The 14,179-nt window shown below is 39.1% G+C and overlaps 1 protein-coding gene across 2 annotated transcripts in view; it reads right to left on the reverse strand.

Moving 5' to 3' along the window:
- The window catches only part of FHOD3 (formin homology 2 domain containing 3), a 384,646-nt gene that overhangs the window by 41,221 nt on the left and 329,246 nt on the right, over nucleotides 1-14,179 (reverse strand). For both annotated transcript variants that reach the window (XM_082045688.1, XM_082045687.1), the window contains exons 18-20: nucleotides 7,024-7,206; nucleotides 2,995-3,114; nucleotides 2,349-2,510 (exon numbers count right to left, since the gene is read on the reverse strand). In XM_082045688.1, coding sequence (XP_081901814.1) covers nucleotides 2,349-2,510; nucleotides 2,995-3,114; nucleotides 7,024-7,206 — 465 coding nt within the window. The remainder of the gene's footprint in view (nucleotides 1-2,348; nucleotides 2,511-2,994; nucleotides 3,115-7,023; nucleotides 7,207-14,179) is intronic.

Consider the following 14,179-nt stretch of genomic DNA (forward strand, 5'->3'; position numbering starts at 1 on the left):
GATGGAATCCAAAGAGCAAATATCTAAGCTTATAAAAAAAAGCCACAAATTCCTTTATGTTATAAAAAAAAATCTAGGAGGTCCTGAATCACTGGACATGAAAGCCACTGAGGAAGACAAAAGTTCAACATGACTTATATTCATCCAGCTTCATTACAAAGGATGTTGGGGAGAAATGCATCTTGTACCTGCTTTTATTTTCCTGTATTTTTTTAAATAGATGTCAACTAATAGCAAGGTTTGAATACCTGCTGGCAGAAACAAATGTGTTGGAGGAGGATGATACCTTACAAAGCAGTAAACAAGCAGAAGACAAGAATTCTGACAATAATTAAAGAAATTGAGCTACCAAATGAGTATTCTTTCACTACACTTAGTAACTTAAAGAATCAGAGGATAGAAAAAGTTTCAGCTATCTGTACAAAAGCAGCAAGGCTGATTCAAGAGACTGTAGAGCTCCAAGCTTTATCACTGTATCTGTTAACCGGGCTGGAAGGCTGAATAACAGAATATTAAAAACATCAAAATAATCACTGGATTCTGAATATTTTTATAAAAGAGTGGACAGATAAGAGCAAGTAAAGACAATTAGACTTCTAAAATCTTTTCCGGAGCCTCATGCAGGTCACCTATGAAATGTAAGGTTAAGAGAGCAAAAGAGAAGAAGGAAGACATTGATTCTCATCTGATGACAGGGTTAAGAGTAGGTGTCTCGTGGTTTTTACTTTGTATTTCAAAATTATCTGGAAACAAGGAAAAACACTGAAAGGGTAAAATCTACAGATGGCAAGAAATTATTCAGATTAGTCCTGATTTAAGATTATTAGGGGTTTGAGAGATAAGCAGTAAATCTGCTTCAGCAGATCATGGTCATTACTGTAGATCCCAATCAAGTGCTCACTGCAGACAGGACCAGATTCATTCTAAAAGATGGAGAAAAAATATGAAAGGGACTCCCCCCCCAAAAAAAAAAATAGTAGGAAGATTATTTGAGACTTAAACAAGGATCTTAGAAGTCTGGTTTAATTTGATCTTGAACTGAAAAGGGTGATGGACCAGATGACCTTCAGAAGTACTTTCCAACCTAAGTTATTCTACGAAATAGAGAGATAATAAACGTTTCAACTGTTCAACATATTCAGACAGTAAATCCTGAAGCTGGCAAATGCAACAACAGACAAAATGAGATGATGAATTCACTGCCACAAGAACTGCGCTAGGAAACAAAATAAGATTTAATTTTCGCGGTTTTAAAAAATTGGAATACACAGGGCTCCCCCTCCCCCACCTTCCAAATATCCCAACAAAGTGGCTTTTGGAAAAGAAATCATTCCTCCCTTTGATGCACATAATTAGTATTGTGACTCATGAAATATTTTTTTTCTAGGAGAGATCTTCCTCCTTTTTCAAAACTTCTTGTGCTCTCCTCTCAAGGAGCTGGTATTGACCACTATCTGAATCAAGACACTGGACTTGATTGATATCAGTATTATCTGCTGTAATTATTTCCATTTTCACATGAGACATGACTCCACACCAGAACTTTCATGTTTGTTATCTCCTTATTATATTCTGTCATGTTTACTCCAGTAATGACTGATGTGCTGTTTTTAAGGGTCACCCATGAAACCTCATACTCTGAGAGCTCCAAGAGTGAGGTTACAGTGTTTTTATCATTTCTGTTTTTTAGCAGAAATAATAAATAATCTGCATGCCAAATAAAGCCATTGACCAGACCTACGCATTAGCCAAGGGATGATAACCTTTTAAAAAGAGGTGCTGCCACAGGTTTCGTTTATTTCTATTTATCTTCCCTAACTCCTAATCATCAAAATTATTATCAGGAAGAGGACAGAAAAGGAGTTAAACAAAATATTTCAAGGACACTTTCATTCTGGAAACAATTTCATTACAAAAAAATTCATTCCTTCCATTGCCCTTAAAAGATAGTCAGAGAAGCATCTGCCTTGAAAAAGAGGTTCTCTCAAACCACAGAGGAAATATATTTGAACATACTGGTCAAATAAAGTTTTAACCTGAACACTGCTCCTAATATTATATACATTAGTAATGTATATCACATTAAAATGGCTGTCATAACATGACTGCTTATGAGTACATTGATGAGGAAACCACCTTACAGATAGAGATAAAGCTCAGAAGAGAGTCTACTTGCATTTTTGAAATTCAGTGGGAATGACAAAACAAATCCAAGTCCATAAAACCTGTTGTGATAGTGAAGGAACAAAATGCAATAAAATAAAATCATAAATACTTCACTTTAAAGTGGGTTTAAAAAAACCATATACATATATATATATATATATATATTTACCCACTAGACATACCTTGGCTGACCTAGTGATGGCCCCGATCTCAGAATAAAGATCAGTGCTGTCTGGGAACTTTTCCACCACCATAGTGCAGACGTGGTGCAGGAGGGACTGCTTATGCACTGTGTCCTTGACTTCTGGAACCTTCTCGAGGTAGCTCAATTCAAAAGCTTTGGCCTGTAAGGGGGACGAAAGGGAAAAATGTAAAAGTAAAAATGTTTACTCCTTCCCATGCAGATTGGTAGATATAAATGATTACCAAGTAGGGGCAGAGGGGAAAGAAGTATCCTAAAGGAGAAGAAACTGATTGCTTTTATTTATTTTTAACTTGCTGAAGAGTAGGCCTAAAATCACTCCGTCTGCAGTGAAGTGACTAATAGCATAGTTCTCACATTTTGAATGGCTTCCCCATTCAAATACTAAACCAAACCATCAATGCTAACCTCAAGGGAGGTACACCAGAAGGATCCCTAGCTCCACAGCTCCTCCAGATTATGCTCAGAGGCAAAGAGCACCCTGACACACAATAAAAAATAAAAGTAGGTTCTGTTTTCTACATTTTTGTTCTGGTACAAAATAAATATTGCAACTGTCATAATGTTTTGACTTTGGGTATTCTGAAGGAAAAAGCTTTGGGGAAATGATGGGACATCAGGCTTACGTTTGTTCCATTCAGAAAGTTCCCAATGGCTAGTAGAGTAGAAAGGATCAATCCCAAAGTTTTATTATGCTCCAGTTGGTCCATCCCTTCCTTCAGGTCTAGAAGCGGTTCTGCAACTTCCTGCCATGTGAACAGAAACAAGAAAGTGAAGGTCGTAGTTGCTTTAAAGCTGTTTTAAGTTTTTAATTCTATGGTTTAGATTAATTACTGCAAAAAGTTCCTGAACTGGCGTCTCACAGAGAGCAAACTGGCCATGTGTGCTGGCCTTCTTCCATGTTCCAGCTAATAAATCACATGCAAGGACAGCAAAAAAATACATAAAATACTTTCCTAATGTTGCTTCTTTATGTATGCAGTTGCCTTACTTGTCCTGGGGATTATTCTGTGATTCCAAACAGGAGAGACAGAATCAGAGAAGGGGCTGCTTCACTGGAGTTAGATGCATGAACATCCCCCTGCCTCAACTGATAAAAAAGCTTCTTATAACTATTTTTTTTCCTAATATTTGAAAAACAAACAAACAAAAGTTAGAACCCTGGCTGACTGGATGTTTGTAGTCTGACTGGATGTTTGCAGCCTGACCCTAAAGATTTCTTCAAACGATGGCCACCTCTGAGTTTTTGTTACAGTTTAGTGCTTGTGTGATTTTAAAACCAAAAAAAACCCACTGCAAACATCAAGATTTACAAGTGTTCTCATTTAATCTCTTAACTTAATTAATCTTCCATCCACACATGTTAGATTCTGAGTATAGGTATGTAAACAGATAAGGCTTGAAGACAAATTCTGTTCCATTACCTCGGGAAGTGAACTACACCAGAGTTCAAAGGAAGAGAATGAGGGTAACTGAGTTGATGGAGCTTATTTCTATGTCTTTGTGCAAGGCCCAGGGCTATTTATTTTGCATGCACAGTAACAGTCCACATTGTTTCTTTCTCCAAATGCCATCCTAAGCATCCATGAGCAGCATTCTTTTCTCAAATTATTACGTTCTCTATGAGCCAAGAAGCCAAATTTAAGCTGTCATTTTAGACCAAGAGGCCAAATAACCAAGAACTTCACTTTCTTGAAGAAATACCATGGGCCACTCAACAATTGTAGTGATCTTTTACCATAACTAAGAACACAAGGATGAAGGAAACATACATTTTTAGCCAGTACAGAACAATTAATCTACTGAAAAGAATATGACAAATATGAGACAAATTGAGATGGCATAGTGAGCAAAGTAATTCATATATCAGAGGAGAGGTGCTAAATAGTCCAAGTCAATCAAGTTAAACTAAAATCAACAAACTGCTGCATAGAATTCTCTAACTGCTTTATGAGTTGGGGTTCATTTAGTTTCTTTTGTTGCATTATGGGGATGAATCAAACTGCTCTGCATCTGCTGTAAACACAGGCTTTTGAACTATTTAGTTGCATCAATTTGCAACCTGCTAAAAATCATTCCTAAAAAGTTAATTTAAAACATTCTGAAGGTAAATAAAAAGATAGCATAAAAGGCTTCCAAGCAGGCCATACTGTAGTCCTTCATTTAGCTATTTACATGCAAGCTGTCCAAGCTTAGACTTTCTTCCATATAGTGCACATTCATAATTACTCTTTACTTTTTATTTCATTGTAGTATTAAAAAACCAATAAAAGACAATGCACTAGATGCTGTATTAACAGATGGTATACCCATCCTTGCTCCCTATAAAACTCGCCATCTACCTAGAGAGAGCAGAGACATAATTGCAGAGCTATCTCTTACCCTTAACACATAACCTTATTTACCACGTTTTTATTCTTCACCTTGAAATTATGCTTGAATGAAACTTGTAGATTTGTCCTAAATTTCTGGCTGCAAGACATCTGATAGTGCCAGATAAATGTTTGACATGCATGCACAAATGAACTAAACTATATGCGTGCAATGAATTCAGTGGTTCTGGGACAGGAAGAATGTAGCAGATGTGTTTTGTACAGCTGATCTGCCATCTGTGTTGTTACCAAACTGCTATACTGGTAACAAGTTTAGTTTACTGCACCTTGACAAGCTCACATGCTTGCTTTGCTGTGAGGGGTAAAAATTTGGCTGGGATGGGAACTTTGAGATGACCAAAATGTAATTTGCCATATTTACATTTAATCAAGACCAGCCTGTGAAGGGAAGTGATTTGGCACTCGAGTTTCACAAAGTGTTTGCCCATTTGCAGATGGATCTTCTGAAGAAACATGGTTTCAAGAATGGAAGAATGTTAGCAGGTCCTGGGACTCTTTTATTTCCACAATCATTAATGAAAACTACTTCCTTCTTTTAATTGAATATGTTCATGGTATCTCAGTCTAAGTAACACTTATGTTTATTGGTTACCTGGAACTGCCTTTAACCTTTTGTTACTGGAGAGGCTAAACTGCTTGCTCTCCCTTGTCCCTCTGGTGTCTGATCCTCTATCTTCCTCTTCACCAAATGAAGACCCAAGGTGTCTGCCATACCTATGCTTGTCTCCTAGGCTTCTTATCACATGCTCCTTTTATCAGAGTTATCGTATGTTATTTCCTGTATCATTTTATGGTAACTAGTGTAGTTAGGTCTATTTACCTTTCAACAGTGATAAAAATATTGGTCCTATCTTCACTCCAGCCATGAGATCTTTGAGCAATTTAGGCATTTGTGACCTTTTATGCTAGCATCCATTCTACATGGATTTTAGCTGGCAATTCATTAACTCTGTGGCATAAATATTATAGGATGGACAAACTATCAGAATTTCTTCAGCTTTTAGCAGTGCTTCAAATGTTACTTTTTGATTGAGAGGAGGCTGGAAATTCTAGGTATACACATAGATTAACAGCTACAGCTGACTCAGTTAACATGCAGGGAACAATTTAGCCATGTGGTAACTTCAAAGTAGAATAAATTGCTGTACCAGCGTAAAAAAAAAAGAAAAAAAAAAGGAAAAAAAAGTATTCAAGGCATATACAAGTATTTAATGTTTTACAAGCCAGAAATGTAAATGTCTAAGACTAAAATGTCACAGTTAAAAAATCCCGAATATGAGTGTGATTGCATTTCCTTAAATCTATGAAAATAAAGCAGAGGTTGAGTAATCTTGATAGCATCATCTGCAAATCAATCCACTGTTGTATAACTTGTGAAATAACCACAGCTAGGTAAACATAAGGCATTCATAAGCATGTCACACTTATCAGAATCCATACCACACAAAGTTTTTTAATATACATACGCAGGTACACCTACAAAATTAATATATACAGGAGAGAACTGCCTGAAGAGCAATTAATGGGTTGTATGCCAGAAGTGCAGACAGAGGAAGGTTCCTGGACTGAGATTCCTGCAAGAGCTGTTGAAAGCCAGCACGTAGCTGAAATCTCCTACACAGTTTCATTCTGCTTCACTAATGTATTGAAATTGTATGCTATCATTTTGAATTTTTTGTCTGTAATTCATCATTCATGACAGAAAAACCAATTACAGTGTTCTCTGAATAAATGCCATCCATGAAGAAGGAGGCAACAACTTTCTGTGACTGAACTAAAAAGAACACCCCTGAAGGATGTCTTATCTCTTGTTTATAACTCTGAAAAAGAGTTATAAACAGAAATAACTTTAATGGATGGTGTTTTCCTCAGTTCAAATGGATGTAAGATCAATATTCTCATTTTATGATGAATATTGTAGTCCTCATTCAATCTTTATCCAAAGAAAAATTCTTACTGCTCTGAGGTAAGAATTTCCTGAATAACAACATCTGGAGAAGATGTGGTAAGGATTTAGCTCTCTTCTTTGTTCCAACATCATTACTGCCTAATTAAAGGAAGGAAAACATAATCTTTAATTTTCTTTTATAGAAGGAACAGATTATGAAGGATCATTTTAGCTGTTTCCTGGTTGGCCACCGTAACAAAAGCAACCCATTTACCGTTTCCTCAAAATATATGCTCATATAATAACAAGGTCAGGGAAAGATTAAGCAAAGCCTCGGAAGCATCTCCACCCCTGCCTCCCCGCCTTCCCCTCACCTTTTCCACTATCTCGTAGTCCATCTTGAAAGCCCAGAGCTGGAGCCTGGCGGAGAGTTCGCTGATGGAGGAGAGGGTGAGAAGGAACTGCTCGGCGCTGCCCAGGGGGACGTCAGGGTTTGCCAGCTGTGCCTCCTGGATCTTTTGCTTCTCCTCCTCGGTTGGGATCATGGTCAGGATTTTCTGCGAAGGGAGAGACAAGGCAGATATCAGCGGTGGAGCTGAGGCAAGGGCTGGACGCAGTGGTATGGGGACGTTCCTGCAGCAAGCGCTCCTGCAGCACAGGCTGACGTGCTGAGCTTCACCTGGACTTGGCCTGAGCTCCTGTGACACCGGGTGACTTCTCAGCAGTAACGGCAGAAGTCCTGACTCACCGGCTGGTAAATCAGGACAGCAGTGCCAGTAACCAAGCACTAACCCACTGCACAAGAGAGCAAAACAAGGCCTGCTATGTTGAACATCTGCATCTGAAAAACACATCTGTATTAACGTGTTTTGAAAAATTTGTAGCCAGCAGATGTGGTTAATCACAGGATCAAACACTGAAGAAAGACAGGGTGGCTCATTAAGACTGCTCTCCTCAGCTTTTACATCTTTAAATCAAAACTGGCCAACTTTCAGCAAATTATGTACAGAAGTGAGGGTAGAATGAGTGAAATCTTTTGACCTGTGATTTACAGCAGGTCAGACTAGATAGCAGGTCCCTTTTAGCCTCAACATCCCCATATCTTCCAGTGCACTTGTAGGTATACAGGAATAACCTGAGGACTCCTGTCCCTTGCTGTTCTCATAATTTAATATTTTTTGTTCAGTCCATTTTGTTTCTCAATGAAATATGACAACTAGTGCAGTCTACTCCCAAAAATTTCACCCAAACTGAGGACAACTTCCCAAGGAAGACGCATTGAATTTAGAGCTGTATTATGCATTGCACAACATATAACCCTTTTCTCTTCTGATCTGAAAAGTCTAAAATGCTGATGAAAAAGGATCTCAGTATTTTCAGTTTCTGCTGTCAGTATGGCTCAAAACATTTATCTTTTCCCTTTAATTATTGGATTTTACATGCTTGTTCACATGTGGCAGCTTTCCTTCTCAAAGTATTGCTCTCTAAGATATTTCTTCTTAATTAGTTTTTAGCATAATAAATGCATTTTAAAATTAAAAAGAAAAGCAAAACAACACAAAGGCATCAGATTAGTTGAGATCTTTACTTTGTTGATCAATGTCTCATTAAAACAAAGCAATAGATTTTCAGTGCAAGTTATGTTTATTCATCTGAAGAACTAAATGTTTTTGCTGTAGTCTTCTACAGTGATAGAAGCTGTTTTGGAGGAGAAGAGAGAATAAAAATATAGCCAAAGAGCTATCAGACCTGCCAATCCAAACTACAGCCTTGTTCCAGCACTGAACATAGCTAGTTCATCAAAGTAGCAAACTGTCCCCTTCCAGTACCAATAATTCATCTGGCTCCTTGTACAGCGCTGGAGCTAAGTGTGGACAGCAAGAGACTTTTCCTGGTCAATCAGGCAAAGAACTAAGAGTCAAGCAAGCAAATAATCTTCAATTTGTTGAACTGGGAATTATTCAGTCTCAGTCACAGCATTTGTATTTGCTGTCCATCTTCTTATACTGACTTCCATAAACATAAACAAAGAAGCATTTCTTTCTGTTAATGTTGGCTCTGCCTTTCAGCTAAAAACATAAAAATTAAAATTAAAAAAAAAGACTACTTACTCAGACACTACAAGCTTCTACCTTAATAAATTAATATCCTAAGGAAAAAAAGAAAAGGAGGAAAATCCCTCAGTATAATCCTTGTCTTTTCCTTCCCCTGTAAATGACTGTTTGGAAAATATTCTGATGTACACCTGTTCTTATTGATAGCATGATAGATGTTTTGAGATGTGTTATCCATCCATCCATATTCACATGTTGAAATCTGTAACTTAGGTCATATCTAACATCAAATTACAGGTTTATGAGTAGCTGCTTCAGGGCATTTCACAGTGCTTAACCAACACTCATTTAAAAAGTTCATAAAAAAGAGAGACTGAGTCTGAAACTCATAAGAGGTGTTTCACAGTGTCCTTTGAAGAAGTTTGGCCTTCTAGTGCATACTCCTCTCTTCCACAACAACAAGAAGGCAACAGCCCCTCAGCTGAGCCAGGGCAGCTTGCAAATAGGATCATATGAACATCCATACGTGGTGAGTTTAGCAGTAGCCATGTGATGGATGTAAAAATGCTTCTGATGCACTTTTGAATGCTAACACTTCAGCAGTATTCTCAATTGCCTCCTACAAATAACTAGGGCTTTCGGCAGCTACCCAGGGATCCCACAAGTATTTTGTGGTGGTGCAGGGCCTTCACTCCAGAGGTTTTGCACTGCTTTGGGGCATTTTAAAGATGGCAATGAAACAGTAAGTTTTATTTCCAAAGGGACTCTCCTCCTTCTTGAGCTTTATGTAAACACCGCAAGCCAGATGGAGCTGACAAAAAGCATTCGAGTCCAAGTGCTGAGAGGCTGCTGTGCTGTGTACCGTAGTATCTGAAAGAGAGAATGCCAAGCCAAAGAGCCTGCACTAGCGGTGCCAGCTGCTGAGGATCCCCCCTGCCTTCATGGGACCAGAGCTGCTGGCAGGTTCTCACACCATCCAGGGTGCAACTGTCCCCATAACAACGACCTACTCACCAGCAATTCTAATCTACTTGGGCAAAATATTTCTGATCCTGCTGGTCACCACCCCTGATGTGCCCCTGAGCAAGCGCTAAAACGCTCCTATTCTTTATTTCCACTCTATGACTAATTCAAACCATTTGTTCAGCACTGGAAACTGATGAGTAGACCATCTGCCAGTTTATTAGTATTTTTATTGTTATTATTTTTTTAAACAACACTGACAGTAAAAGTAGCATAAAAACACAGTAAGGCAGAAGGTTACTGGCATTTGATATAATGATTAAATCACGAGTACCTTTGAATCTAATCATTAGTTCATGATGCCCTCCCCAGAACAGCAGTCTTCAGGTAGATTAAAGAAGAATTGGGTTATTGACAAGCCCTATGCTCATATCCTCTAATATGTGCAACACATATATTTCATCTCCATTCATCTTCATTCTCACACAGGGGTTTGGGACAGAGACTAAACTTCTGAGGAAAAACAGTGCACAAATCTTGTCATGGAGAAAAAGAAGTAAATCTTGGAGATCTCATTTGCATGAGACAATCGATCCTAATTGTTCTGCTCCTAGACCCAGCCACTTGCTTGAACTTTCAGCAAAGGGATCAAACTGTTTATTTCCTGGACTCTGCCATCCTGACATATGATCTCCAAAAATTTCTGAGGGGAAAGACTCACAGGGCTCTCAGGGAAAAATTTATAACCCTTATAAGCCTGAGGGTTATGGGTCTCAGTGTGGGATGCAAGGAAGCAACTAACCAGAGCCTGCAAATGGCCCAGAGCATCTGCAGAAATAAGGTGATTAAATAATCTCTTTTAAGAGACAATGGGGCTTCTCAGTGATGATGAGTGCCTTGGCTTTCCAATTTGGTTTCAGCTGATTTTACCAGGTGAACAGGATCCTGAAAAAAATTATCAAACTAAATATCTGGTTGTTGATTCCAAAGCTTTCTGTGGCTTGAACACCACAAATTCATAAGCTGCATAACCAAATACACATTAGTGGGTATTTCACCAGATAGTTGACAGGCCTCGGCAGACTATTCAGCTTCAAAAAGTCTCTCACACTTCAGCTTTCCAGGCAGCTATTAGCGAGACATATCGGTGAAGGTCAGGACTCCACAGTAAGCGAGGCCACCTGCACTAGTTTTATTTGAAGTCTTCCAAAAATGACCGATTTCTAAGAAAGGATGACATCTAAAATGCCTGACAGCCATCTCTGAAAACTGGGAACGGACAGCTGCTGCCTCAGTCATACCACTCCACTTCCTCAAGCTCCCTAATGAAATACATAAGCACACCATTGCTGGTCACAGAAACCATGTAAGACATTTTGCTTTGCTGCAAGATGTGAAAGTGTAGCTTTTTTATTTAAGTGAAGTCTGAAACTTGTTAGGGCAGCAATAAGCTGACTGTAGTTGTACAGCCAGCAAGGCACCACTGAGTCCATTCTCTCTTCTGTCCAGACTTGTGAAATGAGGTGTTCTTTCAGATCATGTGAGCTATTAATAGCATAATTCGAAACATCCCATCACACCTTTACAAAGCATTAGCTAAACAAATTGGAAATGGCAAATGACAACATACTGTGGCAACTATCAGAACAAAAACTTAAATACCTTGGTCACTTTCGAAAACCAAAGTTTGTTTTTTGTTTATACATGTCAACATCTGCCTTTTTAACAGTAGGCTCTCATTTCTTACCCCTTTCTACATCTCAGGGCTACCTAGCCACACATGGACTTCAAAGTACTTAACAAATATGGGTATGAAGGGCCTAGCATACCTGGAGAGCTTTTTTCATTTCAAATAGTTTTACTAAAGCTATACCTATCAATGCAATCAATATTGTGTAGCATCATAAAGCTATATTTTAAAGCACAAAGCAAACTACCTTGATTTCCTCACAGCATTGCCCAATTTTATTCTGCTAAACTAATCATACTTTTTGATGTAATTTGATTTCGATCCATATTCCCTTACTGAGTGGCACTTTACAGAAGGACCCACTCATTTCCTTTACTAAAGACAAGCAGCAAGGACTGATTTGGTGGACTCTGTTCTCTCAGTTGCCTATGATACACTTCACTAAAATTAGGTGGCAGGATTTTAAGCTCGCCTCTTTTCTTAGCTCACAGAAAGCCCTCATCCATGCTAAGCAGGCAGTTCTTTATCCTGCAGCGAGCTCCAAGTTGTTTGAACACAATGAATGCCAAGCTTTCAAAGAAAGGAAAACACAACCACTTTGGCAAGTGTAAGGTGGCAAAAATCTTTTTAGTTGGATTGATGCATGCTTGCAGACACATATTGTGCTTTCCTTTCAAAACATGTTTCTAACAGTGTCTGCTCTGCATACTAAATGGTCAACATGAGCCTTTTTAGCACCATGCCTCATTTCCTGCCCTTTTTCACAACTCAGGGATACCTAACCACTTCAAACACATGGCCTAAAATAGAATCATAGAATCACAGAATGTCCTGAGCTGGAAGGGACTTGCAAGGATCATTAAGACCAACTCTTATCCCTGGGTCTGACAACCCAAAAATTCACACCATGTGTCTGAGGGTGTTGTCCAATCACTTCTTGAACACTGTCAGGCTTGGGGCTGCGACTGCCTCCCTGGGGAGTCTGTTCTAGTGCTCTGGGAGCAGAACCCTTTCCTAATGTCCAACCTAAACCTCCCCTGGCACATCTTCCTGACATTCCCTTGGGTTCTGTCACTGGTTGCCAAAGAGAAGAGATCAGTGCCTGCCCTCCTGCCCCTCCCCTTCCCCTTGTGAGGAAGCTGTAGCCGCCATGAGGTCTCCCCTCAGTGTCCTCCAGGCTGAACAAACCCAGTGACTTTAGCCGCTCCTCATACGGCTTCCCCTCCAAACTCTTCACCAACTTTGTGTTCCTCCTCTGGACACTCTCTATATACAGAGTGCTTTAAAATACCTGGAGAATTTTTTCTTCTATCTTAGTTATATATTTGAAGTTAAGAGCAAAGTATATAGTACTAACAACAGTTAAATGGCACAAGCAAAGCAGCATTTAGCAGAACATAGGACAGTAGTGCAGGGTTTACTGGGTCAGTATGAACTTGATTATGAGTTGGTCCATCACAAACTTGTAGCCTGCATCCCACTGCATCACTGCCTTGCTTCTAGCACTACTGTCAGCAGTACTTTAGTTCCCTGTCCTTAAAGGAATCACTAAGGTCAGTTTTAAGACACCATTTAATCGGAGTTTCTCCACCAAGGTGCAGAACGAAAGCCACATGCACACTTACACGACAGTGACAATGCTCTTAAGGGAAAGATACAGCACAGAGCTCACAGCCAAGGCAATGGATGTCTCAGGTGGCTTTTTACCCTGTTGGTACCCTGCTCCATGTTGGATCCACTAAAAGCTGATGACCCTAAATTACAGCTGCTCTGCAATTTTAGCAGCGAATCTTATATCTTTACCACACACACTACATCTCTTCTGCTGCTCTTCTTACATCTCTCTTTCCTGCTTACTAGTTGTGACATCTCTTCTAGGCAATTAACTATGCAGAAAGGCTTTTGAGTACCCACTGTGAGGCAGTGTTTCAATTAGACCTTCTTTTTTTCCATACCAGTCCTGCCTTATTCAGTCCACAGGTTAGCTATAAAGTATATTATATAGCAAATAATTTGCTTTATTCTCTGTTTTTTTACATAAAAGAAGCTGATGCTTACACTATTACTGACTCATTCATCATCACTACCAATTATTTCCTAATATTTAGGAACTGTAGATATGAACCACAAAATGTTCTAAAAGTCTAGACTGAAAAGACAAATCCTGTTCCATCTAAGCTAACTCTAAGGCTAAAGCCAATGAACAGATGAATATAGAGGAGAAGAGGAACAGCAAACAAAGTTTGCCTACACTGTAGATCAAAGGGGCAGTATGGAAAAGTGCAGCAGGGCTCTGCTAAAAAAAGTGGGACTCATAATGATGCATTTCTGTATCTCTCTATGCACCTCTTGGTCAATTCTGCATATTTTAATCCAGCCGTCTATCTTGCTATAAATGTCTGTCGGACTCTATAACAACACGCTATAAGAAAAAATCTATAAATTTGGGATTGGGAAAGAGAATCTGAATTCAGTGCGGGGTTTTACCTGTTAAGAAGTAAAAAAATATGCAACACTGGGAAATAGAAGCTCTTTTCTCCACTAACATCATCTTTCCCAAACAATGAAAGCTTCATCCCTCAAGGTGGAAATTACCTGGGCTCTGTTCCACTTGCCCCTTTCTCTTGATTTTAAATATCTGAGACTACTCACATCCTTAGCCCCCTGCTGTGGACACAGAACTCAGAAATCCCATTTTCTTTAGGGCCGGGCAAGTGTATCACCAGTCTATAATTTCCTGGTTTCTGAATTCTTCAGTTTGAAAGCTACCTGCATGTATATTTTAAATGAAATTACAGGTTTCTGGCAGCTAATGGAAAGGCC

The sequence above is a fragment of the Streptopelia decaocto genome, assembly GCF_964273445.1.
Source record: "Streptopelia decaocto genome assembly, chromosome: 2".
In the NCBI taxonomy this organism is placed as follows: Eukaryota; Metazoa; Chordata; class Aves; order Columbiformes; family Columbidae; genus Streptopelia; species Streptopelia decaocto.